Here is a 23,940-nt window from a genome sequence, read left to right as displayed (position 1 = left end):
AGCTGCCTTAATGTGTTTGGACCACAGGAAGTGTAGCTGCCTTAATGTGTTTGGACCACAGGAAGTGTAGCTGCCTTAATGTGTTTGGACCACAGGAAGTGTAGCTGCCTTAATGTGTTTGGACCACAGGAAGTGTAGCTGCCTTAATGTGTTTGGACCACAGGAAGTGTAGCTGCCTTAATGTGTTTGGACCACAGGAAGCTGCTGCCTCAATGTGTTTGGACCACAGGAAGCTGCTGCCTTAATGTGTTTGGACCACAGGAAGTGTAGCTGCCTTAATGTGTTTGGACCACAGGAAGTGTAGCTGCCTTAATGTGTTTGAACCACAGGAAGTGTAGCTGCCTTAATGTGTTTGGACCACAGGAAGTGTAGCTGCCTTAATGTGTTTGGACCACAGGAAGTGTAGCTGCCTTAATGTGTTTGGACCACAGGAAGTGTAGCTGCCTTAATGTGTTTGGACCACAGGAAGTGTAGCTGCCTTAATGTGTTTGGACCACAGGAAGTGTAGCTGCCTTAATGTGTTTGGACCACAGGAAGTGTAGCTGCCTTAATGTGTTTGGACCACAGGAAGTGTAGCTGCCTTAATGTGTTTGGACCACAGGAAGTGTAGCTGCCTTAATGTGTTTGGACCACAGGAAGTGTAGCTGCCTTAATGTGTTTGGACCACAGGAAGTGTAGCTGCCTTAATGTGTTTGGACCACAGGAAGTGTAGCTGCCTTAATGTGTTTGGACCACAGGAAGCTGCTGCCTTAATGTGTTTGGACCACAGGAAGTGTAGCTGCCTTAATGTGTTTGGACCACAGGAAGTGTAGCTGCCTTAATGTGTTTGGACCACAGGAAGCTGCTGCCTTAATGTGTTTGGACCACAGGAAGTGTAGCTGCCTTAATGTGTTTGGACCACAGGAAGTGTAGCTGCCTTAATGTGTTTGGACCACAGGAAGTGTAGCTGCCTTAATGTATTTGGACCACAGGAAGTGTAGCTGCCTTAATGTGTTTGGACCACAGGAAGTGTAGCTGCCTTAATGTGTTTGGACCACAGGAAGTGTAGCTGCCTTAATGTGTTTGGACCACAGGAAGCTGCTGCCTTAATGTGTTTGGACCACAGGAAGCTGCTGCCTTAATGTGTTTGGACCACAGGAAGTGTAGCTGCCTTAATGTGTTTGGACCACAGGAAGTGTAGCTGCCTTAATGTGTTTGGACCACAGGAAGTGTAGCTGCCTTAATGTGTTTGGACCACAGGAAGTGTAGCTGCCTTAATGTGTTTGGACCACAGGAAGTGTAGCTGCCTTAATGTGTTTGGACCACAGGAAGTGTAGCTGCCTTAATGTGTTTGGACCACAGGAAGTGTAGCTGCCTTAATGTGTTTGGACCACAGGAAGTGTAGCTGCCTTAATGTGTTTGGACCACAGGAAGTGTAGCTGCCTTAATGTGTTTGGACCACAGGAAGTGTAGCTGCCTTAATGTGTTTGGACCACAGGAAGTGTAGCTGCCTTAATGTGTTTGGACCACAGGAAGTGTAGCTGCCTTAATGTGTTTGGACCACAGGAAGTGTAGCTGCCTTAATGTGTTTGGACCACAGGAAGCTGCTGCCTTAATGTGTTTGGACCACAGGAAGCTGCTGCCTTAATGTGTTTGGACCACAGGAAGCTGCTGCCTTAATGTGTTTGGACCACAGGAAGTGTAGCTGCCTTAATGTGTTTGGACCACAGGAAGTGTAGCTGCCTTAATGTGTTTGGACCACAGGAAGCTGCTGCCTTAATGTGTTTGGACCACAGGAAGCTGCTGCCTTAATGTGTTTGGACCACAGGAAGCTGCTGCCTTAATGTGTTTTGACCACAGGAAGCTGCTGCCTTAATGTGTTTGGACCACAGGAAGCTGCTGCCTTAATGTGTTTGGACCACAGGAAGCTGCTGCCTTAATGTGTTTGGACCACAGGAAGCTGCTGCCTTAATGTGTTTGGACCACAGGAAGCTGCTGCCTTAATGTGTTTGGACCACAGGAAGCTGCTGCCTTAATGTGTTTGGACCACAGGAAGCTGCTGCCTTAATGTGTTTGGACCACAGGAAGCTGCTGCCTTAATGTGTTTGGACCACAGGAAGCTGCTGCCTTAATGTGTTTGGACCACAGGAAGCTGCTGCCTTAATGTGTTTGGACCACAGGAAGCTGCTGCCTTAATGTGTTTGGACCACAGGAAGTGTAGCTGCCTTAATGTGTTTGGACCACAGGAAGTGTAGCTGCCTTAATGTGTTTGGACCACAGGAAGTGTAGCTGCCTTAATGTGTTTGGACCACAGGAAGTGTAGCTGCCTTAATGTGTTTGGACCACAGGAAGTGTAGCTGCCTTAATGTGTTTGGACCACAGGAAGTGTAGCTGCCTTAATGTGTTTGGACCACAGGAAGCTGCTGCCTTAATGTGTTTGGACCACAGGAAGCTGCTGCCTTAATGTGTTTGGACCACAGGAAGCTGCTGCCTTAATGTGTTTGGACCACAGGAAGCTGCTGCCTTAATGTGTTTGGACCACAGGAAGCTGCTGCCTTAATGTGTTTGGACCACAGGAAGCTGCTGCCTTAATGTGTTTGGACCACAGGAAGCTGCTGCCTTAATGTGTTTGGACCACAGGAAGCTGCTGCCTTAATGTGTTTGGACCACAGGAAGCTGCTGCCTTAATGTGTTTGGACCACAGGAAGCTGCTGCCTTAATGTGTTTGGACCACAGGAAGCTGCTGCCTTAATGTGTTTGGACCACAGGAAGCTGCTGCCTTAATGTGTTTGGACCACAGGAAGCTGCTGCCTTAATGTGTTTGGACCACAGGAAGCTGCTGCCTTAATGTGTTTGGACCACAGGAAGCTGCTGCCTTAATGTGTTTGGACCACAGGAAGCTGCTGCCTTAATGTGTTTGGACCACAGGAAGCTGCTGCCTTAATGTGTTTGGACCACAGGAAGCTGCTGCCTTAATGTGTTTGGACCACAGGAAGCTGCTGCCTTAATGTGTTTGGACCACAGGAAGCTGCTGCCTTAATGTGTTTGGACCACAGGAAGCTGCTGCCTTAATGTGTTTGGACCACAGGAAGCTGCTGCCTTAATGTGTTTGGACCACAGGAAGCTGCTGCCTTAATGTGTTTGGACCACAGGAAGCTGCTGCCTTAATGTGTTTGGACCACAGGAAGCTGCTGCCTTAATGTGTTTGGACCACAGGAAGCTGCTGCCTTAATGTGTTTGGACCACAGGAAGCTGCTGCCTTAATGTGTTTGGACCACAGGAAGCTGCTGCCTTAATGTGTTTGGACCACAGGAAGCTGCTGCCTTAATGTGTTTGGACCACAGGAAGCTGCTGCCTTAATGTGTTTGGACCACAGGAAGCTGCTGCCTTAATGTGTTTGGACCACAGGAAGCTGCTGCCTTAATGTGTTTGGACCACAGGAAGCTGCTGCCTTAATGTGTTTGGACCACAGGAAGCTGCTGCCTTAATGTGTTTGGACCACAGGAAGCTGCTGCCTTAATGTGTTTGGACCACAGGAAGCTGCTGCCTTAATGTGTTTGGACCACCGGAAGCTGCTGCCTTAATGTGTTTGGACCACAGGAAGCTGCTGCCTTAATGTGTTTGGACCACAGGAAGCTGCTGCCTTAATGTGTTTGGACCACAGGAAGCTGCTGCCTTAATGTGTTTGGACCACAGGAAGCTGCTGCCTTAATGTGTTTGGACCACAGGAAGCTGCTGCCTTAATGTGTTTGGACCACAGGAAGCTGCTGCCTTAATGTGTTTGGACCACAGGAAGCTGCTGCCTTAATGTGTTTGGACCACAGGAAGCTGCTGCCCTAATAAATAAAAATACTAAAAACACTAAAACAGTAAATAAGAAAAATGATAAAATAAAACAGACAATAAATTCAAGTTGACTCAAACTCTTCATTATTATCCTCGGCTCTGGCATCTTCCCCAATATTTGGAACCAAGGTCTGTTCACCCCAATCCACACAAAGTGGAGACAAATTTGACCCCCATAATTTACCACGGAATCTATGTCAACAGTAACCTCATCAATGGCAGACTCCAACATTTCCTCAGTGAAAATGATGTCCTGAGCAAATGTCAAATTGACTTCTTGTTAAAATACGTGTAAATCCTGCATAACTGACAAACAAACAAACCAAAAGCAAAGTCTTCTCATGCTTTGTTAAATCCCAAAATGAAAAGCAGTGTTAGGGGGAAAAACCCCACGATATTATTAAAAATGTTCACAAACAAGTGTGAGGTCAAAATTGGCAATAAACACACATGCTTTTCATCCATCAGGGCCGGGTGGGTGAGGCAGGGAAACAGCATGAGCCCCACTCTCTTCAACATTTGTATCAATGAATTGGCTATGGCACTAGAAAAGTCTGCAGCACCCGGCCTCACCCTACTAGAATCTGAAGTCAAATGTCTACTGTTTGCTGATGTTCTGGTGCTTCTGTCACCAACCAAGGAGGGTCTACAGCAGCACCAAGATATTCTACACAGATTCTGTCAGACCTGGGCCAAGTAATTCTCAGTAAGACAAAAATAATGGTGTTCTAAAAAAGGTCCAGTCGCCAAGACCACAAATAATAAATTCCATCTGGACACCATTTGCCTAGAGCACACAAAAAACTATACATACCTTGGCCTAAACTTCAGCGCCACAGGTAACTTCCACAAGGCTGTGAACGATCTGAGAGAAAAGGCAAGAAGGGCTTTCTATGCAATCAAAAGGAATATCAAATTTGACATACCAATTAGGATCTGGCAAAAAATACTTGAATCATTTATAAACCAATTGCCCTCAGTGGTTGTGAGGTCTGGGGTCACCAACCAAAAATTCACAAAATGGGACAAACACCAAATTGAGAATTCTATTGTCTGTGTACAACAGTTCGTCTTCCAAAACTATTGTCTGTGTACAACGTCAAAAACACCAAATAATGCATGCAGAGCAGAATTAGGGCGATACCCACTAATTATCAAAAACCAGAAAAGCGATTCCCAAACCTTCCATAACAAAGCCATCACCTACAGAGAAATTAACCTGGAGAAGAGTCCCCAAAGCAAGTTGGTCCTGGGGCCCTGTTCACTAACACAAACAGACCCCACAGAGCCCCAGGACAGCAACACAATTAGACCCAACCAAATCATGTGAAAACTAAAAGATAATTACTAAACACATTGGAAAGAATCAACCAAAAAACAGTGAAAACTAGAATTCCTTTTTGTGGTTTGAATCACAGTCTCCTTCTCTCTAAAAAAAGTTGAATAATAAGTTGTTAGCCATTCCCTTGCTACTTAGTTTTTTCATTCAACTTTTTCACTCTGGACGCTTTGAGGTCTCCTTCTTCACAGTAATGCGGAACACACTTCCTCATTGTCTCCGTGCTGCTGTGTAATACTACGCCTTCTAATTGCAGTTGCTGTACTCATAATATACAGGAGGACTATCACCTTATGGTGAGGATAGCCGTGTCGCAAGCCCAGCTTCAGATGCAATCGTTAGGCAAGGGTAATTTCAGTGTAGGAAATGATGAAACAGCGTCTGTGCCACCAGTAAGTACAGATAGCAACGTTAGTATAAATCCCCTCGCACGGTCCCCGCAGCCAGACAACTTTCCCATGGCTTCTGTAAAGAAATGATTTTGCCATGCTCAACCGGTGTCGCTCATTCAGCCGACAGAAACTTTCAACCGGTTCTCCCCATTAAGCAGCGAGTCGGAGTCAGAGGCCGAGCCTTCTCTTGTCTCTACTCCTCCCGTTACGGGGTCTGAGACGCCGAAGCTTCCCACCATTAGCTCTGACAAATTGAAAACCCTAGTCATTGGCGACTCCATTATCCGCAATATTAGACTTGAAAAAGAATCAACCGGCGATCATTCACTGTTTACCAGGGAGCAGGGCTACCGCTGTAAGGCTACATCTGAAGAGGGTGCTGGCTAAGGCTAAAACTGGCGAGCTTAGATATTGGGATATTGTAATCAATTTCAGCACCAACGATGTTGTAATTGTCTCTGGTCCTTTTGGGAAAGTGGATGGGGTTATATACTGCCTGGTTGGCCCTGTCTGTGGGTATCATCGAACGGGGTCACCGTGTCCCTCGACCCACCCCCGTCTAAGCCTCCAGTATCTATGCTGCTATTGTCTATGTGCCGGGGGGCACGGGGGGGTCAGTCTGTTGTATCTGGTGTATTTCTCCTGTCTTATCTGGTGTCCTGTGTGAATTTAAGTATGCTCCCTCTAATTCTCCCTATCGCCTTCCCCTCCCGGAGGACCTGAGCCCTAGGACCATGCCTCAGGACTACCTAGCCTGATGGCTCCTGGCTGTCCCCAGTCCACCTGGTCAGCAGCTCTACCTGCTATGGAACCCTAACTTGTTCACAGGTCGTAATACCTTGTCCCGGACCTGCTGTCTCGACCTCTTAATGGTCGGCTATGAAAAGCCAACCGACATTTACTCCTGAGGTGCTGACCTGTTGCACCCTCTACTACAACCCTGCTGGTCATCTATGGACGTTTGAACGTGACACATTGGTTGATGTAAAAAGGGCTTTATAAATAAATTTGATTTTGTTGAACGTCTAACCTCAGGCTCCCGAGTGGCGCAGCAGTCTAAGGCACTGCATCTCAGTGCAAGAAGCATCACTATGGTCCCTGGTTTGAATCCAGGCTGTATCACATCCGACCGTGATTGAAAGTCCCATAGGGAGGCGCACAGTTGGCCCAGTGTCGTCCGGGTTTGGCCGACAATGTAAATAAGAATTTGTTCTTAACTGACTTGCCTAAATAAAGGTTAAATGAAAAAATGTAAGAACAATCTGACCTTAATGGCCATGTACTCTTATAATCTCCACCAGGCACAGCCAGAAGAGGACTGGCCACCCCTCAGAGCCTGGTTCCTCGCTAGGTTTCTTCCTAGGTTCCTGCCTTTCTAGGGAGTTTTTCCTAGCCACCGTGCTTCTACATCTGCATTGCTTGCTGTTTATGGTTTTAGGCTGGGTTTCTGTACAGCACTTTGTGACATGATGATGTAAAAAGGGCTTTTTTAAACAAATGTGAACAAATGTGATTGAAATTTGATTGATACTGGTAATGTCTGATTGTTTGTGTTTAATTTGCTTTGATGCTTATTTGTTGTTGTTGTGCTTTGTGTTTCCCAATAAAGGCCATTTGAATTGAGAGAGAGATTTGTTGGGTCGGAGACCAAGAAGAATACAACTTCAGCAAGGGCATGTTCATTTCATTGGTGTGTGTGTGTGTGTGTGTGTGTGTGTGTGTGTGTGTGTGTGTGTGTGTGTGTGTGTGTGTGTGTGTGTGTGTGTGTGTGTGTGTGTACGATGAGGGGAAGGCCTTCAAAAAGCATTTGCACCCCTTGACTTTTTCCACATTTTGTTGTGATACAGCCTGAATTTACAATGGATGAAACTGAGATGTGGTGTCTATGGCCTCCACACAATAACCCATAATGTCAAATTGGAAACATGTTTTGTTATATATTTTACAAATGAATTTTTTTCAATGAAAAGCTTAAATGTCTTGAGTCAATAAGTCTTCAACCCCTTTGTGATGGTAAGCCTAAATAAATTCAGGAGTAAAAATGTGCTTAACAAGTTACATAATAAGTTGCATGTACTCACTCTGTATGCAATAATAGACATGATTTGTCATCTCTTTACTCCACACATACAATTATCTGTAAGTCGAAGCTGTGAATTTCAAACACAGATTCAACCACAAAGACCAGGGAGGGCATATCTTGGTAGGTGGGTAAAAAAAAAAAAAAAAAAAAAACAGACATTGAATATCCCTTTAAGCAAGGGGAAGTTATTACACTTTGGAAGGTGTATCAATACATCCAGTCACTACAAAGATACAGGTGTACCTCCTAACTCAGTTGCCGGAGAGGAAGGAAACCGCTCAGGGATTTCACCATCAGGCCAATTGTGACTTTAAAACAGTTACAGAGTTTAATGGCTGTGAAAGGAGAAAACTGAGGATGGATCAACAACATTGTAGTTACTCCACAATACTAAACTAATTGACAGAGTGAAAAGAAGGAAGCCTGTACAGAATAAAAATATTCCAAAACATGTAACTTGTTTGCAACAAGGCACTAATATAATACTGCAAAAAAATGTGGCAACATTGGAAACAGGAGACAAAGGGCTGTGACACAGAGATGTGATTGAAGACAACTGAGGATGGATCAAAAACATCGTCGTCATTAGTGACTTTATAACAGTTACATAGTTTAATGGCTATGATAGTTTTCTCCTAAGGCTGGATCAACACCTTTGTAGTTACTACACAATATGAACCTAAATGACAGAGTGAAAATAAGGAAGCCTGTACAGAATATAAATCCAATAAAACACATTACTGAGTACTACTCTAAATATTTTCAAGCATATTGGTGGCTGCATCATGTTATGGGTATGCTTCTAATCGTTAAGGACTCAGGAGTTTTTCAGGATAAAAAAAACAGAATGGAGTTAAAGCACAGGCAAAATCCTAGAGGAAAATCTGGTTCAGTCTGCTTTCCACCCTGGGAGATGAATTCACCTTACAGCAGGACAATAACCTAAAACACAAGGTCAAATCTATGCTGGAGTTGCTTACCTAGAAGACATTCCTGAGCGGCCGAGTTACAGCTTTGACTTAAATCTACTTGAAAAGCTTTGGCCTGAGAATGGTTGTCTAGCAATGATCAGCAAACAATTTGACAGGGCTTGAAGAATTTTATAAAGAATAATGGGCAAATGTTGCACAATCCTGGTGTGGAAAGCTCTTAGAGACTTACCCAGAAAGACTCACAGCTGTAATCACTGCTAAAAGGTGCTTCTACTGTATTGACTCATGGGTGTGAATACTTACAGTATCAGTCAAAAGTTTGGACACAGTCACCTGGAATGCATTTTAAATAACAGGTGTGCATTCTTAAAAAGTTCATTTGTGGAATTTGTTTCCTTCTTAATGCGTTTGAGCCAATCAGTTGTGTTGTGAGAAGGTAAGGGTGGTATACAGAAGATTGCCCTATTTGGTAAAAAGACCAAGTCCATATTAAGTCAAGAACAGCTCAAATAAGCAAAGAGAAATGACAAGCCATTATTACTTTAAGACATGAAGGTCAGTCAATCCGGAACATTTCAAGAACTTTGAATTTTTCTTCAAGTGCAGTCAGAAAAACCATCAAGTAATATAATATGATGAAACTGGCTCTCATGAGGACCTCCACAGGAAAGGAAGACCCAGAATTACCTCTGCTGCAGAGAATTTCATTAGAGTTAACTGCACCTCAGATTGCAGCCCCCCAAAAATGCTTCACAGTGTTCAAATAAGACATATCTCAACATCAACTGTTCAGGGGAGATTGTGTGAATCAGGCCTTCATGCTCGAATTGCTGCTAAGCAACCATTATTAAAGGACACCAATAAGAAGAAGAGACTTGCTTGAGCCAATAAACATGAGTAATGGTCTGGTGGAAATCTGTCCTTTGGTCAAGCTTCTTTTTAGAATTTAACTAGGCAAGTCAGTTAAGAACAAATTTTTATTTACAATGACGGCCTACCGGGGAACAGTGGGTTAACTGCCTTGTTCAGGGGCAGAACGACAGATTTTTTACCTTGTCAGCTCAGGGGATTCGATCCAGCAACTAGGCCACCTGCTGCCCCAAAATGGTAACTTCTACACCTGCATTGATTGCTGTTTGGGGTTTTAGGCTGGGTTTTTGTATAGCACTTTGCGACCTCTGCTGACATCTGCTGATAAATAAAGTTGATTGATTAATGAGTCCACATTTTTAATTTTTGGTTCCAACTGTCGTGTCTTTGTGAGACAGAGTAAGTGAACGGATGACCTCTGCATGTGCAATTTCCACCATGAAGCATGGAGGAGGAGGTGCAATGGTGCTTTGCTGGTGACACTGTCAGTGAGATGGTTTAGGATGATTTGGACCACAGAGTGAAGGAAAAGCAGCCAATAAGTGTTCAGCATATGTGGGAACTCCTCCAAGACTGTTGGAAAAGCATTCCAGGTGACTACCTCATGAAGCTGGTTGAGAGAATGCCAAGAGTGTGCAAAGCCATCATCAAGGCAAAGGTTAGCTACTTTGATGTGTCTAAAATCTAAAATCTATTTTGATTTGTTTAACACTTTTTTGGTTACTACATGATTCCAAATGTGTTATTTCATAGTTTTGACATCTTCCCTATTATTCTACAATGTAGAAAATTGTGAAAAAATGAGTAGGTATTATCCAAACCTTTGACTGACCTGTATTTTCAGTAAAAACACGTTTTCACTTTGGGTGTAGATGTGTGAGAGAAAAATAAATGTAATCCTTTTATTTTCAGGCTGTAACACAACCAAATGTGTAATAAGTCAAGTGGTACTTTCTGAAGGCTCTGTATATTTCACTCGATGTCATTTATAAGTCTGCATGATAGGGGATCATTCCGGATGAAATACATAAAGAGACATATACACTGAGAATGAAACACATTAAGGACACCTGCACTTTCCATGACATAGACTGACAGGGTGAATCCAGGTGAAAGCTATGAATCCCTTATTGATGTCACGTGTTAAATCCACTTCAAAAATCAGTGTGGATGAAGGGGAGGAGACGGGTTTAAAGAAGGGACGTGTGTGCTATTCAGAGAGTGAATGGGCAAGACAAACTATTGAATTGCCTTTTAACGAGGTATGGTAGTAGGTGCCAGGCACACCGGTTTGTATCAAGAACTGCAACGCTGCTGTTTTTTTCCCCCACACTCAACAGTTTCCTGCGTGTGTGTATCAAGAACGGTCCACCACTCAAGGGACATCCAGCCAACGTGACACAACTGTGGGAAGCATCGGAGTCAACAAGGGCCAGTGTCCCTAAGGAATGACACCTTATAGTGTCCATGCCCAGACAAATTGAGGCTGTTCTGAGGGCAAAAGCCCATAGTGTAGTTGTTCCTGGACTGTCATTAGGCCTACTTTATAAACAGATAAGATATAGAAATATCAACAGGCTACAGAAGGAATAGAATGTTGCCTAATAGTGTTTTTATCGATCAATCAATGTATCAAGCAAACGTATTAACAAAGCCTTTTTTGTCACAAAATGCTTTGCCTCAAAGTACTTTACAGATCACTTTATTATTAGGCTAATGTCTATAAGGTTTGCACTATTCACTTTTTGTGGGGAGAACTGAATGTATTAATGAATAATAAAAAATAAAAAACGTTTTGATTTTCCCTCCCAGATGAATAACTTCCTATATCATCCCGGGACAGTGTGGTGGGGTTAGAGGTCAGAAACTGAGACCGACTCCCCGTTTACCGTTTCTTTACGGTTCTGCTGTTGCATCCCGGGACAATGTGACCCTGCACGGATCACCTTCATTAGCTGGTTGGAAACCGTTACGAAAGTTTTGTTCGGTCGACGTGCACGGTTGAACGTTTCAAGAGAAGTGCCCACATAGCGTCCCCTGCTGCGTTATAGCTACCCATTTAGACGGCTGCGGCTTGCCACAGCAGCGGGAGGTAAGATAAGAGGGGCGCTGCCGGTTAGCATCATGTGTCTGCATTAGCATGCCATTATCTCCCACCTCGGCTAAACCAAGATACCATTTGGTGCAAAGTGCTCTGGTTTGTGACCTAATTAGCGTGCGCTAGTTATTGGTGCAAGGTGGATGCAATGAGTTAGCTAGCTTTACAACTTAGCTCAAGTTTGCTACTTTTAATAGCTTGTAAGTTACTGTCAACAGATAAGAGATAGCTAGCAAGCTAATAATTAGCTAGCGTGATAAGCTAACCATATAGCCGAACCAGGCTGCAGCGCGTCAGTGAAAGTGACTGGCGCTTCTCACCTGGTAAACAACAAGCCAACTTGATAGCTAGTTAGGTCATTTTTATTTAGCAACAGGCCACATCTAATTTAACTACAAAACTTGAATCATATTTGAAGTGAAGTTTCTAGCTAGTTGACCCCAGTGGCATTTCTTCCCTAGTCCCTACACCGCATCATCAAGTGTCGCCTACCTCTCCCCCCCCCGGCAGCTCCATCGAGCCATGCGACAGTGGTGCCTCCCGGCTGCGGCACCGCGAACCGAGCCTCTGCCCACAGGGCGCCTCTCACCCCCGCTGTCAGGTAGGCTGCAGTCGGGCACTGTAATGCCATGGGCAGGGGCAATGACACACATTATTTTACAATCAATGCACAGATTTATTTATTAAGTACATAGCTAACGTTAAACATCATGGCAATAAATACATAGGTTATTTCGGGAAAGTATTCAGACCTATTGACTTTTTCCAAAACGTTTTATGTTACAGCCTTATTCTAAAATAGATTCAATATATATTCCATAAACCCCATAATGACAAAGTAAAAACAGGTTTTTAGAAAAAAATAAAAGGAAATATCACATATACATAAGTATTCAGACCCTTTACTCAGTACTTTGTTGAAGCACCTTTTGGCAGCGATTACAGCCTCCATTCTTCTTGGGTATGATGCTACAAGCTTGGCACACCTGTATTTGGGGAGTTTCTCCCATTCTTCTCTGCAGATCCTCTCAAGCTCTGTCGGGTTGGATGGGGAGCGTCGCTGCACAGCTATTTTCAGGTCTCTCCAGAGATGTTCGGTTGGGCTCTGGCTGGGCCACTCAAGGACATTCATAGACTTGTCCCGAAGCCACTCCTGCGGTGTCTTGGCTGTGTGCTTTAAAAAAATTTTTTTTAACCTTTATTTAACCTGGCAAGTCAGTTAAGAACAAATTCTTATTTTCAATGACAGCCTAGGAACAGTGGGTTAACTGCCTGTTCAGGGGCAGAACGACAGATTCGTACCTTGTCAGCTCGGGGGTTTAAACTTGCAACCTTTCGACTGCTAGTCCAACGCTCTAACCACTAGGCTACCCTGCCGCCCGAGCTGTTGTCCTGTTGGAAGGTGAACCTTCACCCCAGTCTGAGGTCCTGAGAGCTCTGGAGCAGGTTTTCATCAAGTATCTCTCTGTACTTTGCTCTGTTCATTTTTCCTTCGATACTGACTAGTCTCCCAGTCCCTGCCGCTGAAAAACATCCCCACAGCATGATGCTGCCACCACCACCATGCTTCACCGTAGGGATGATGCCAGGTTTCCTCCAGATGTGACGCTTGGCATTCAGGCCAAAGAGTTCAATCTTGGTTTCATCAGACCACATAATCTTGTTTCTCATGGTCTGAGAGTCCTTTAGGTGCCTTTTGGCAAACTCCAAGCGGGCTGTCATGTGCCTTTTACTGAGGAGTGTCTTCCGTCTGGCCACTCTACCATAAAGGCCTGTTTGTTGGAGTGCTGCAGATATGGTTGTCCTTCTGGAAGGTTCTCCCATCTCCACAGAGGAACGCTGGAGAGCTGTCAGAGTGCCCATCGGGTTCTTGGTCACCTCCCTGACCAAGGCCCTTCTCCACCCATTTGTTCAGTTTGGCTGGGCGGCCAGCTCTAGGAAGAGTCTTGGTGGTTTCAAACTTCTTCCATTTAAGAATGATGGAGGCCACTGTGTTCTTGGGGACCTTCAATGCTGCAGAATGATGGAGGCCACTGTGTTCTTGGGGACCTTCAATGCTGCAGAATGATGGAGGCCACTGTGTTCTTGGGGACCTTCAATGCTGCAGAATGATGGAGGCCACTGTGTTCTTGGGGACCTTCAATGCTGCAGAATGATGGAGGCCACTGTGTTCTTGGGGACCTTCAATGCTGCAGAATGATGGAGGCCACTGTGTTCTTGGGGACCTTCAATGCTGCAGAATGATGGAGGCCACTGTGTTCTTGGGGACCTTCAATGCTGCAGAATGATGGAGGCCACTGTGTTCTTGGGGACCTTCAATGCTGCAGAATGATGGAGGCCACTGTGTTCTTGGGGACCTTCAATGCTGCAGAATGATGGAGGCCACTGTGTTCTTGGGGACCTTCAATGCTGCAGAATGATGGAGGCCACTGTGTTCTTGGGGACCTTCAATGCTGCATATCTGTGCCTCGATTAAATCCTGTCTCTGAGCTCTACGGACAATTCCTTCGACCTCATGGCTTGGGTTTTTGCTCTGACATGCACTGTCAACTGTGGGACCTTTTATATAAACAGGTGTGTGCCTTTCCAAATCTTGTCCAATCAATTGAACTTACCACAGGTGGACTCCAATCAAGTTGTAGAAACATTATCAATGGAAACAGGATGCACCTGAGCTCAATTTCGAGTCTCATAGCAAAGGGTCTGAATACTGATGTAAATAAAGTATTTCTGTTTTCTATTTTTAATAATTGTGCAAACATTTCTTAACCTGTTTTCGCTTTGTCATTATGGGGTTATTGTGTGTAGATTGATAAGGAATTGTACTGATTTAATCCGTTTTAGAACAAGGCTGTAATGTAACAACATGGGGAAAAGGGGAAGGGGGTTTTCGATACTTTCCAAATACACTATATTATTATAACTTAATGAGTCATCGGGCTGTGAATCACCACTGTCTTATGCTCAGGACAAATATGTAAGAGATGTGACTGTGGCAAAGTTCAGCCCGCAACTAGGCATTTATATTAACAGTTCTGACTTGTGCCTTTTATTTGTATTTTTACTGAGGCCTCAGTGAAAGTAAGTCAGAGATGTTAAATGATAATATAGATGCCTAGTTGTGGGACAAGGGAAGCCAGATTTAAAAAATATATATATATATATTTTACCTTTTATTTAACTAGGCAAGTCAGTTAAGAACAAATTCTCATTTTCAATGATGGCCTAGGAACAGTGGGTTAACTGCCTGTTCAGGGGCAGAACGACAGATTTGTACCTTGTCAGCTCGAGGGTTTGAACTTGCAACCTTCCGGTTACTAGTCCAACGCTCTAACCACTAGGCTACCTGCCAACCCCCCACTCTAACCACTAGGCTACCTCCCAAACCTTCCACTCTAACCACTAGGCTACCCTGCCACCCCAGGGCCTTAGCCAGATTCATTATCATTTGTAAATCAAGTTGATAACAACGTGTCTCTGATATTTTAGAGACCTTTTTTTGAAAGTGTCTGTGAACTATTCATGTCTGTTTTAACCCATTAGATGCCAGGATGGAGTGTTGTGAGGTGGAGCCACGCTATACCATCGAGCAGATCGACCTCCTTCAGCGTCTCCGTCTCTCAGGGATGACCAAGCCACAGATCATCCAGGCTTTAGCATCCCTAGAGCGGCTAGATCCCGACCATCGCCCCCCGTACTGCAATGACACCCACACCGCCAACCCCACAACCAACACTACCCCTACCACAGCCTCCGCCCCAGCCCCCTCCTCCTCCTCCTCCTCCTCTTCCTCCCTCTCCTTGGCCTCCGTCACCACGCAGACACCCGGGCAGGATGGCGCCTCCCTGTCGCCTAGCAACAGCTACGAAACCTCGCCCCCGCCGCTGTACCCCCCGGCAGTCGGAGTTCAGAGGTCATTCAGCTATGACATCATGGCGGAGGAGGACTGGGACCTGGAGGAGAAGGTAGAGGAGTACATGAGGTGAGGAGGGGGCAAGAGGGCTGTTGAGAGAGTGGGTTTCATTTATGGAGACAGGAAAAGAGATGTGGGCCTATAGGACAGTAATGAGGAGAGATGTGGGTCTATAGGACTGTAATGAGGAGAGATGTGGGCCTATAGGACTGTAATGAGGAGAGATGTGGGCCTATAGGACTGTAATGAGGAGAGATGTGGGCCTATAGGACTGTAATGAGGAGAGATGTGGGCCTATAGGACAGTAATGAGGAGAGGTGTGGGCCTATAGGACAGTAATGAGGAGAGGTGTGGGCCTATAGGGCAGTAATGAGGAGAGGTGTGGGCCTAAAGGACAGTAATGAGGAGAGGTGTGGGCCTAAAGGACAGTAATGAGGAGAGGTGTGGGCCTATAGGACAGTAATGAGGAGAGGTGTGGGCCTATAGGACTGTAATGAGGAGAGATGTGGGCCTATAGGACAGTAATGAGGAGAGGTGTGGGCCTATAGGACAGTAATGAGGAGAGATGTGGGCCTATAGGACAGTAATGAGGAGCGATGTGGGCCTATAGGACAGTAATGAGGGAGAGGCCTATAGGACAGTAATGAGGAGCGATGTGGGCCTATAGGACAGTAATGAGGAGCGATGTGGGCCTATAGGACAGTAATGAGGAGCGATGTGGGCCTATAGGACAGTAATGAGGAGAGATGTGGGCCTATAGGACTGTAATGAGGAGAGATGTGGGCCTATAGGACTGTAATGAGGAGAGATGTGGGCCTATAGGACTGTAATGAGGAGAGATGTGGGCCTATAGGACTGTAATGAGGAGAGATGTGGGCCTATAGGACTGTAATGAGGAGAGGTGTGGGTCTATAGGACTGTGATGAGGAGAGATGTGGGCCTACTGCTTAAAGAGATGGTAGAAGAAGATTAGGAGCGAACGGTGAATCATGAAAAAGAGAAGGATGGTTATTTGAGGTGAACACCGTAAGAGAGGGGAGGTGGGGAGAAACTAGTCTTGCGCCTGGAGAGGAGGATGATTATATCATTATCAGACAACTGCCCGAGGCCCAGGTGACGATGACTTACTCTCCTGTTAGCTGTTAGTCTGGCTAATTTGGGTCAGGTGTGTAGGGAGGGAAAGAGATGATTGCATCCAGGCAATCATCCATATCTACCTCCATCACTCCAGTAACCCTGTACAAATCTACCTCCATCACTCCAGTATCCCTGTACATATCTACCTCCATCACTCTAGTATCCCTGTACATATCTACCTCCATCACTCCAGTATCCCTGTACATATCTAGCTCCATCACTCCAGTATCCCTGTACATATCTACCTCCATCACTCCAGTATCCCTGTACAAATCTACCTCCATCACCCCAGTATCCCTGTACATATCTACCTCCATCACTCCAGTATCCCTGTACATATCTACCTCCATCACTCCAGTATCCCTGTACATATCTACCTCCATCACCCCAGTATCCCTCTACATATCTACCTCATCACTCTAGTATCCCTGTACAAATCTACCTCCATCACTCTAGTATCCCTGTACATATCTACCTCCATCACTCTAGTATCCCTGTACATATCTACCTCCATCACTCTAGTATCCCTGTACATATCTACCTCCATCACTCTAGTATCCCTGTACAAATCTACCTCCTACTGACCCTGTATATAGTAACCTTACCCACTATATATATCTACCTCCTACTGACCCTGTATATAGTAACCTTCCCCCTATATATATCTACCTCCTACTGACCCTGTATATAGTAGCCTTCCCCACTATATATATCTACCTCCTACTGACCCTGTATATAGTAGCCTTACCCACTATATATATCTACCTCCTACTGACCCTGTATATAGTAACCTTACCCACTATATATATCTACCTCCTACTGACCCTGTATATAGTAACCTTCCCCCTATATATATCTACCTCCTACTGACCCTGTACATATCTACCTCCTACTGACCCTGTACATATCTACCTCCATCACTCCCCTGTACATATCTACCTCCTACTGACCCTGTACATATCTACCTCCATCACTCCCCTGTACATATCTACCTCCTACTGACCCTGTACATTGTGTTTTTGTTCTTCCTTGTCAAAGTTGTTTGTGCTACATGGATATTGATTATCAGTTCTAATAGTTGTAATTAATAGTTCTAATTATAGATTATTACCACATGGCTGTGTTTTGGAGTAAGAAGTGAGTGTCCGCAGCACGTGACATTAAAACTTTAGGCAGCACGGCGCATCAACCAGAAACATACATCTCTTTTTAACATAGAATATATGTTAAAAATAAAATTTTGGGATTTCCAACAAATTGTTTCTTATATATATATATATATATATATAAATAACTGATGCCTTCAGTTTTCATTGGGAAGAAACATTGGGAAAATAAAATGTTTGTTTAAAAGAAAAATCTAAAATCAATCACTTTTGCAAATGTGAAAACACAGAATCATTTTTAATTACTACAGATGCTTAAATATGTCACGTTTGCTTTGGAGATGACTTTGCTTTCCGCCAGACCGGGGCTCCTTCCTCCTTCCTGGAGGCAGCCCAGGTTCCACTTTGCTTTCCGCCAGACCGGGGCTCCTTCCTCCTTCCTGGAGGCAGCCCAGGTTCCACTTTGCTTTCTGCCAGACCGGGGCTCCTTCCTCCTTCCTGGAGGCAGCCCAGGTTCCACTTTGCTTTCCGCCAGACCGGGGCTCCTTCCTCCTTCCTGGAGGCAGCCCAGGTTCCACTTTGCTTTCCGCCAGACCGGGGCTCCTTCCTCCTTCCTGGAGGCAGCCCAGGTTCCACTTTGCTTTCTGCCAGACCGGGGCTCCTTCCTCCTTCCTGGAGGCAGCCCAGGTTCCACTTTGCTTTCCGCCAGACCGGGGCTCCTTCCTCCTTCCTGGAGGCAGCCCAGGTTCCACTTTGCTTTCCGCCAGACCGGGGCTCCTTCCTCCTTCCTGGAGGCAGCCCAGGTTCCACTTTGCTTTCCGCCAGACCGGGGCTCCTTCCTCCTTCCTGGAGGCAGCCCAGGTTCCACTTTGCTTTCCGCCAGACCGGGGCTCCTTCCTCCTTCCTGGAGGCAGCCCAGGTTCCACTTTGCTTTCCGCCAGACCGGGGCTCCTTCCTCCTTCCTGGAGGCAGCCCAGGTTCCACTTTGCTTTCCGCCAGACCGGGGCTCCTTCCTCCTTCCTGGAGGCAGCCCAGGTTCCACTTTGCTTTCTGCCAGACCGGGGCTCCTTCCTCCTTCCTGGAGGCAGCCCAGGTTCCACTTTGCTTTCTGCCAAACCGGGGCTCCTTCCTCCTTCCTGGAGGCAGTCCAGGTTCCAAATCACATGTAATCAACTTGCACACGCGGCAACAACAAAAAATCAAATACACACATATGTAGCAGATGTTATTGAGGTGTGTAGTTAAACACTTGTAAACAAAACAAACCAACACGGGAACCCGGGTGACATTAATCTAAACTCCCTCAGTCTCTGACAATATAGGAGACAACGATGCTTCAGAAGTCCAAGTGTTGTGATTCTGCCAGATAACTTCCAACTAATGACGAGAAGCTGCGGGGAATCATTGGTGGCTCATCTTTATCTTGTTCTTGATACCGTGTCTTGTTTTGACTGGTCTATTTTGACATCTATGTAAATATGACTAAACATTTGCCCCCTAGCTGACTAACCAACAACTATTAACACTGTATTCTGAGAGAGACAAGTCCTCCCCTTGTGAAAATGTATTGATGTTTTCAGTGATCATTGGAAGGTTTTAGACATTCCAGAAACCAGAGTCGCTCTGATTTTATGTGTACATTGTAGATTACCAGAAATGTTGAATCTTGAGTCAACATCTTGTTTATGTGAAAATACAGGGGAGGTAAAACCCATATGGTGAAGAATGCATTCACTTCCACCATTAGTGTTTCCCAAACATTTTGTAATCCCGTACCCCCAAACATTCAACCTCCAGCTGTACCCCTTCAAACATTCAACCTCCAGCTGTACCCCCTCTAGCCCCAGGGTCAGCTGTACCCCTTCAAACATTCAACCTCCAGCTGTACCCCCTCTAGCCCCAGGGTCAGCTGTACCCCTTCAAACATTCAACCTCCAGCTGTACCCCCTCTAGCCCCAGGGTCAGCTGTACCCCTTCAAACATTCAACCTCCAGCTGTACCCCCTCTAGCACCAGGGTCAGCTGTACCCCTTCAAACATTCAACCTCCAGCTGTACCCCTTCAAACATTCAACCTCCAGCTGTACCCCCTCTAGCCCCAGGGTCAGCTGTACCCCTTCAAACATTCAACCTCCAGCTGTACCCCCTCTAGCCCCAGGGTCAGCTGTACCCCTTCAAACATTCAACCTCCAGCTGTACCCCCTCTAGCCCCAGGGTCAGCTGTACCCCTTCAAACATTCAACCTCCAGCTGTACCCCCTCTAGCACCAGGGTCAGCTGTACCCCTTCAAACATTCAACCTCCAGCTGTACCCCTTCAAACATTCAACCTCTAGCTGTACCCCCTCTAGCACCAGGGTCAGCTGTACCCCTTCAAACATTCAACCTTCAGCTGTACCCCTTCAAACATTCAACCTCCAGCTGTACCCCTTCAAACATTCAACCTCTAGCTGTACCCCTTCAAACATTCAACCTCTAGCTGTACCCCCTCTAGCACCAGGGTCAGCTGTACCCCTTCAAACATGCAACCTCCAGCTGTACCCCTTCAAACATTCAACCTCCAGCTGTACCCCCTCTAGCCCCAGGGTCAGCTGTACCCCTTCAAACATTCAACCTCCAGCTGTACCCCTTCAAACATTCAACCTCCAGCTGTACCCCCTCTAGCCCCAGGGTCAGCTGTACCCCTTCAAACATTCAACCTCCAGCTGTACCCCCTCTAGCACCAGGGTCAGCTGTACCCCTTCAAACATTCAACCTCCAGCTGTACCCCTTCAAACATTCAACCTCTAGCTGTACCCCCTCTAGCACCAGGGTCAGCTGTACCCCTTCAAACATTCAACCTTCAGCTGTACCCCTTCAAACATTCAACCTCCAGCTGTACCCCTTCAAACATTCAACCTCTAGCTGTACCCCTTCAAACATTCAACCTCTAGCTGTACCCCCTCTAGCACCAGGGTCAGCTGTACCCCTTCAAACATTCAACCTCCAGCTGTACCCCTTCAAACATTCAACCTCCAGCTGTACCCCCTCTAGCACCAGGGTCAGCTGTACCCCTTCAAACATTCAACCTCCAGCTGTACCCCTTCAAACATTCAACCTCCAGCTGTACCCCTTCAAACATTCACTATCCAGCTGTACCCCTTCAAACATTCACCCTCTAGCTGTACCCCTTCAAACATTCAACCTCCAGCTGTACCCCCTCTAGCACCAGGGTTAGCTGTACCCCTTCAAACATTCAACCTCCAGCTGTACCCCTTCAAACATTCAACCTCCAGCTGTACCCCTTCAAACATTCAACCTCCAGCTGTACCCCTTCAAACATTCAACCTCCAGCTGTACCCCTTCAAACATTCAACCTCCAGCTGTACCCCTTCAAACATTCAACCTCCAGCTGTACCCCTTCAAACATTCAACCTCCAGCTGTAACCCTTCAAACATTCACCCTCCAGCTGTACCCCTTCAAACATTCACCCTCCAGCTGTACCCCTTCAAACATTCACCCTCCAGCTGTACCCCTTCAAACATTCAACCTCCAGCTGTACCCCTTCAAACATTCAACCTCCAGCTGTACCCCTTCAAACATTCACCCTCCAGCTGTACCCCTTCAAACATTCAACCTCCAGCTGTACCCCTTCAAACATTCAACCTCCAGCTGTACCCCTTCAAACATTCACCCTCCAGCTGTACCCCTTCAAACATTCAACCTCCAGCTGTACCCCTTCAAACATTCAACCTCCAGCTGTACCCCTTCAAACATTCAACCTCCAGCTGTACCCCTTCAAACATTCAACCTCCAGCTGTACCCCTTCAAACATTCAACCTCCAGCTGTACCCCTTCAAACATTCAACCTCCAGCTGTACCCCATCTAGCACCAGGGTCAGCACACTCTCAAATGTTGTTTTTGTTGCCATCATTGTAAGCCTGCCACACACACACTATACAATACATTTATTAAACATAAGAATGAGTGTGAGTTTTTGTCCCAACCCGGCTTGTGGGAAGTGACAAAGAGCTCTTATAGGACCAGGGCACTAATAATAATATCATAATAATCAGTCATTTTGCTCTTTATTTAACCATCTTACATATCAAACCTTTATTTGTTCATCAAAAATGGTGAATAACTCACCACAGGTTAATGAGAAGGGTGTGAATAACTCACCACAGGTTAATGAGAAGGGTGTGAATAACTCACCACAGGTTAATGAGAAGGGTGTGAATAACTCACCACAGGTTAATGAGAAGGGTGTGAATAACTCACCACAGGTTAATGAGAAGGGTGTGAATAACTCACCACAGGTTAATGAGAAGGGTGTGAATCACTCACCACAGGTTAATGAGAAGGGTGTGAATCACTCACCACAGGTTAATGAGAAGGGTGTGAATCACTCACCACAGATTAATGAGAAGGGTGTGAGTAACTCACCACAGATTAATGAGAAGGGTGTGAGTAACTCACCACAGATTAATGAGAAGGGTGTGAATAACTCACCACATGTTAATGAGAAGGGTGTGAATAACTCACCACATGTTAATGAGAAGGGTGTGAATAACTCACCACAGGTTAATGAGAAGGGTGTGAATAACTCACCACAGGTTAATGAGAAGGGTGTGAATAACTCACCACAGGTTAATGAGAAGGGTGTGAATAACTCACCACAGGTTAATGAGAAGGGTGTGAATAACTCACCACAGGTTAATGAGAAGGGTGTGAATAACTCACCACAGGTTAATGAGAAGGGTGTGAATAACTCACCACAGGTTAATGAGAAGGGTGTGTTTGACAGGATGCACATAACTCTGTAATGTTGGGTTGTATTGGAGAGATTCTCAGTCTTCAATCATTTTCCACACACAGGCTGTGCCTGAGGGCTGAGAATCCACTCTCACATAGGTATGTGGTTGCAAAGGGCATCAGTGTCATAACAGCGCGATTTGTTAAGGCAAGAAACTCTGAGCGCAGCCCTATCCAGAAATCTGGCAGTGGCTTCTGATTAAATTCATTGAATATAGTTGAGAGTCCCTGTAATCCTAGATTCAGATCATTCAGGTGAGAAAAAACATCACCCAGACAGGCCAGTCGTGTGAGAATCTCGTCATCAGGCAAGCTGTCAGACAAGTGAACATTATGGTCAATAAAGAACTTTTTAAGCTGGTCTGTCAATTAATAAAACAACAACCTGTCAGTACTTTGCCCCGTGATAACAAGCGGCCATCTATATGTTTGGCTACATAGGGACTGTTAGTGGAATTCCCACGAGAGAGTATCGGTTAATGTGATTGGATGTTAATTATTTGACTAGGCTTCATGTATTTTGACATTGTGTTGTTATTTTGCTGAACACCTAAAATGGTTTAGTTTTTATTTTTGGCAGTGAAACGAAGCTACTCAGGTGAGAAAAAAACCTCACTGAAATGTATAGCCCCTTTGGAAAGGCAGGAAGTGTGTGTGTGGTCTGTTCTTACTCTGTGGTGTCTGTTGCAGGAAGTGTGTGTGTGTGGTCTGTTCTCACTCTGTGGTGTCTGTTGCAGTAAGTGTGTTTGTGTGTGTGGTCTGTTCTTACTCTGTGGTGTCTGTTGCAGGAAGTGTGTGTGTGTGTGGTCTGTTCTCACTCTGTGGTGTCTGTTGCAGGAAGTGTGTGTGTGTGTGTGGTCTGTTCTCACTCTGTGGTGTCTGTTGCAGGAAGTGTGTGTGTGTGTGGTCTGTTCTCACTCTGTGGTGTCTGTTGCAGGAAGTGTGTGTGTGTGTGGTCTGTTCTCACTCTGTGGTGTCTGTTGCAGGAAGTGTGTGTGTGTGTGGTCTGTTCTCACTCTGTGGTGTCTGTTGCAGGAAGTGTGTGTGTGTGTGGTCTGTTCTCACTCTGTGGTGTCTGTTGCAGGAAGTGTGTGTGTGGTCTGTTCTCACTCTGTGGTTTCTGTTGCAGGAAGTGTGTGTGTGGTCTCTTCTTCAAATTAAATGTTATTGGTCACATACACATATTTAGCAGATGTTATCGCGGGTGTAGCTAAATGCTTGTGTTCCTAACTCCAACAGTGCAGTACTATCTAACTGAGTGTGTTCCTAGCTCCAACAGTGCAGTAATATCTAACTAAATGAGTGTGTTTCTAGCTCCAACAGTGCAGTAATATCTAACTAAATGAGTGTGTTTCTAGCTCCAACAGTGCAGTAATATCTAACTAAATGAGTGTGTTTCTAGCTCCAACAGTGCAGTACTATCTAACTAAATGAGTGTGTTTCTAGCTCCAAC

The 23,940-nt window shown here is 45.5% G+C and overlaps 1 protein-coding gene across 3 annotated transcripts in view; it reads left to right on the top strand.

The window, feature by feature from the left end:
• The first annotated feature begins 11,272 nt into the window (after positions 1–11,272).
• Positions 11,273–23,940, top strand: part of LOC109884030 (homeobox-containing protein 1-like) — a 38,234-nt gene continuing 25,566 nt past the window's right edge. Inside the window, exons 1-3 of one of the 3 annotated variants that reach the window (XM_031789077.1) lie at positions 11,273–11,533; positions 12,001–12,140; positions 15,083–15,521. In XM_031789077.1, coding sequence (XP_031644937.1) covers positions 12,062–12,140; positions 15,083–15,521 — 518 coding nt within the window. In that variant the 5' untranslated portion in view covers positions 11,273–11,533; positions 12,001–12,061. The remainder of the gene's footprint in view (positions 11,534–12,000; positions 12,141–15,082; positions 15,522–23,940) is intronic. The other 2 variants (XM_031789078.1, XM_031789079.1) reach the window with 2 other exon arrangements.

Source organism: Oncorhynchus kisutch, linkage group LG14 (genome assembly GCF_002021735.2).
Source record: "Oncorhynchus kisutch isolate 150728-3 linkage group LG14, Okis_V2, whole genome shotgun sequence".
NCBI lineage: Eukaryota > Metazoa > Chordata > Actinopteri > Salmoniformes > Salmonidae > Oncorhynchus > Oncorhynchus kisutch.
Note: the sequence above shows the minus strand (reverse complement) of the source record. Positions and strands in the feature narration are given on the sequence as shown.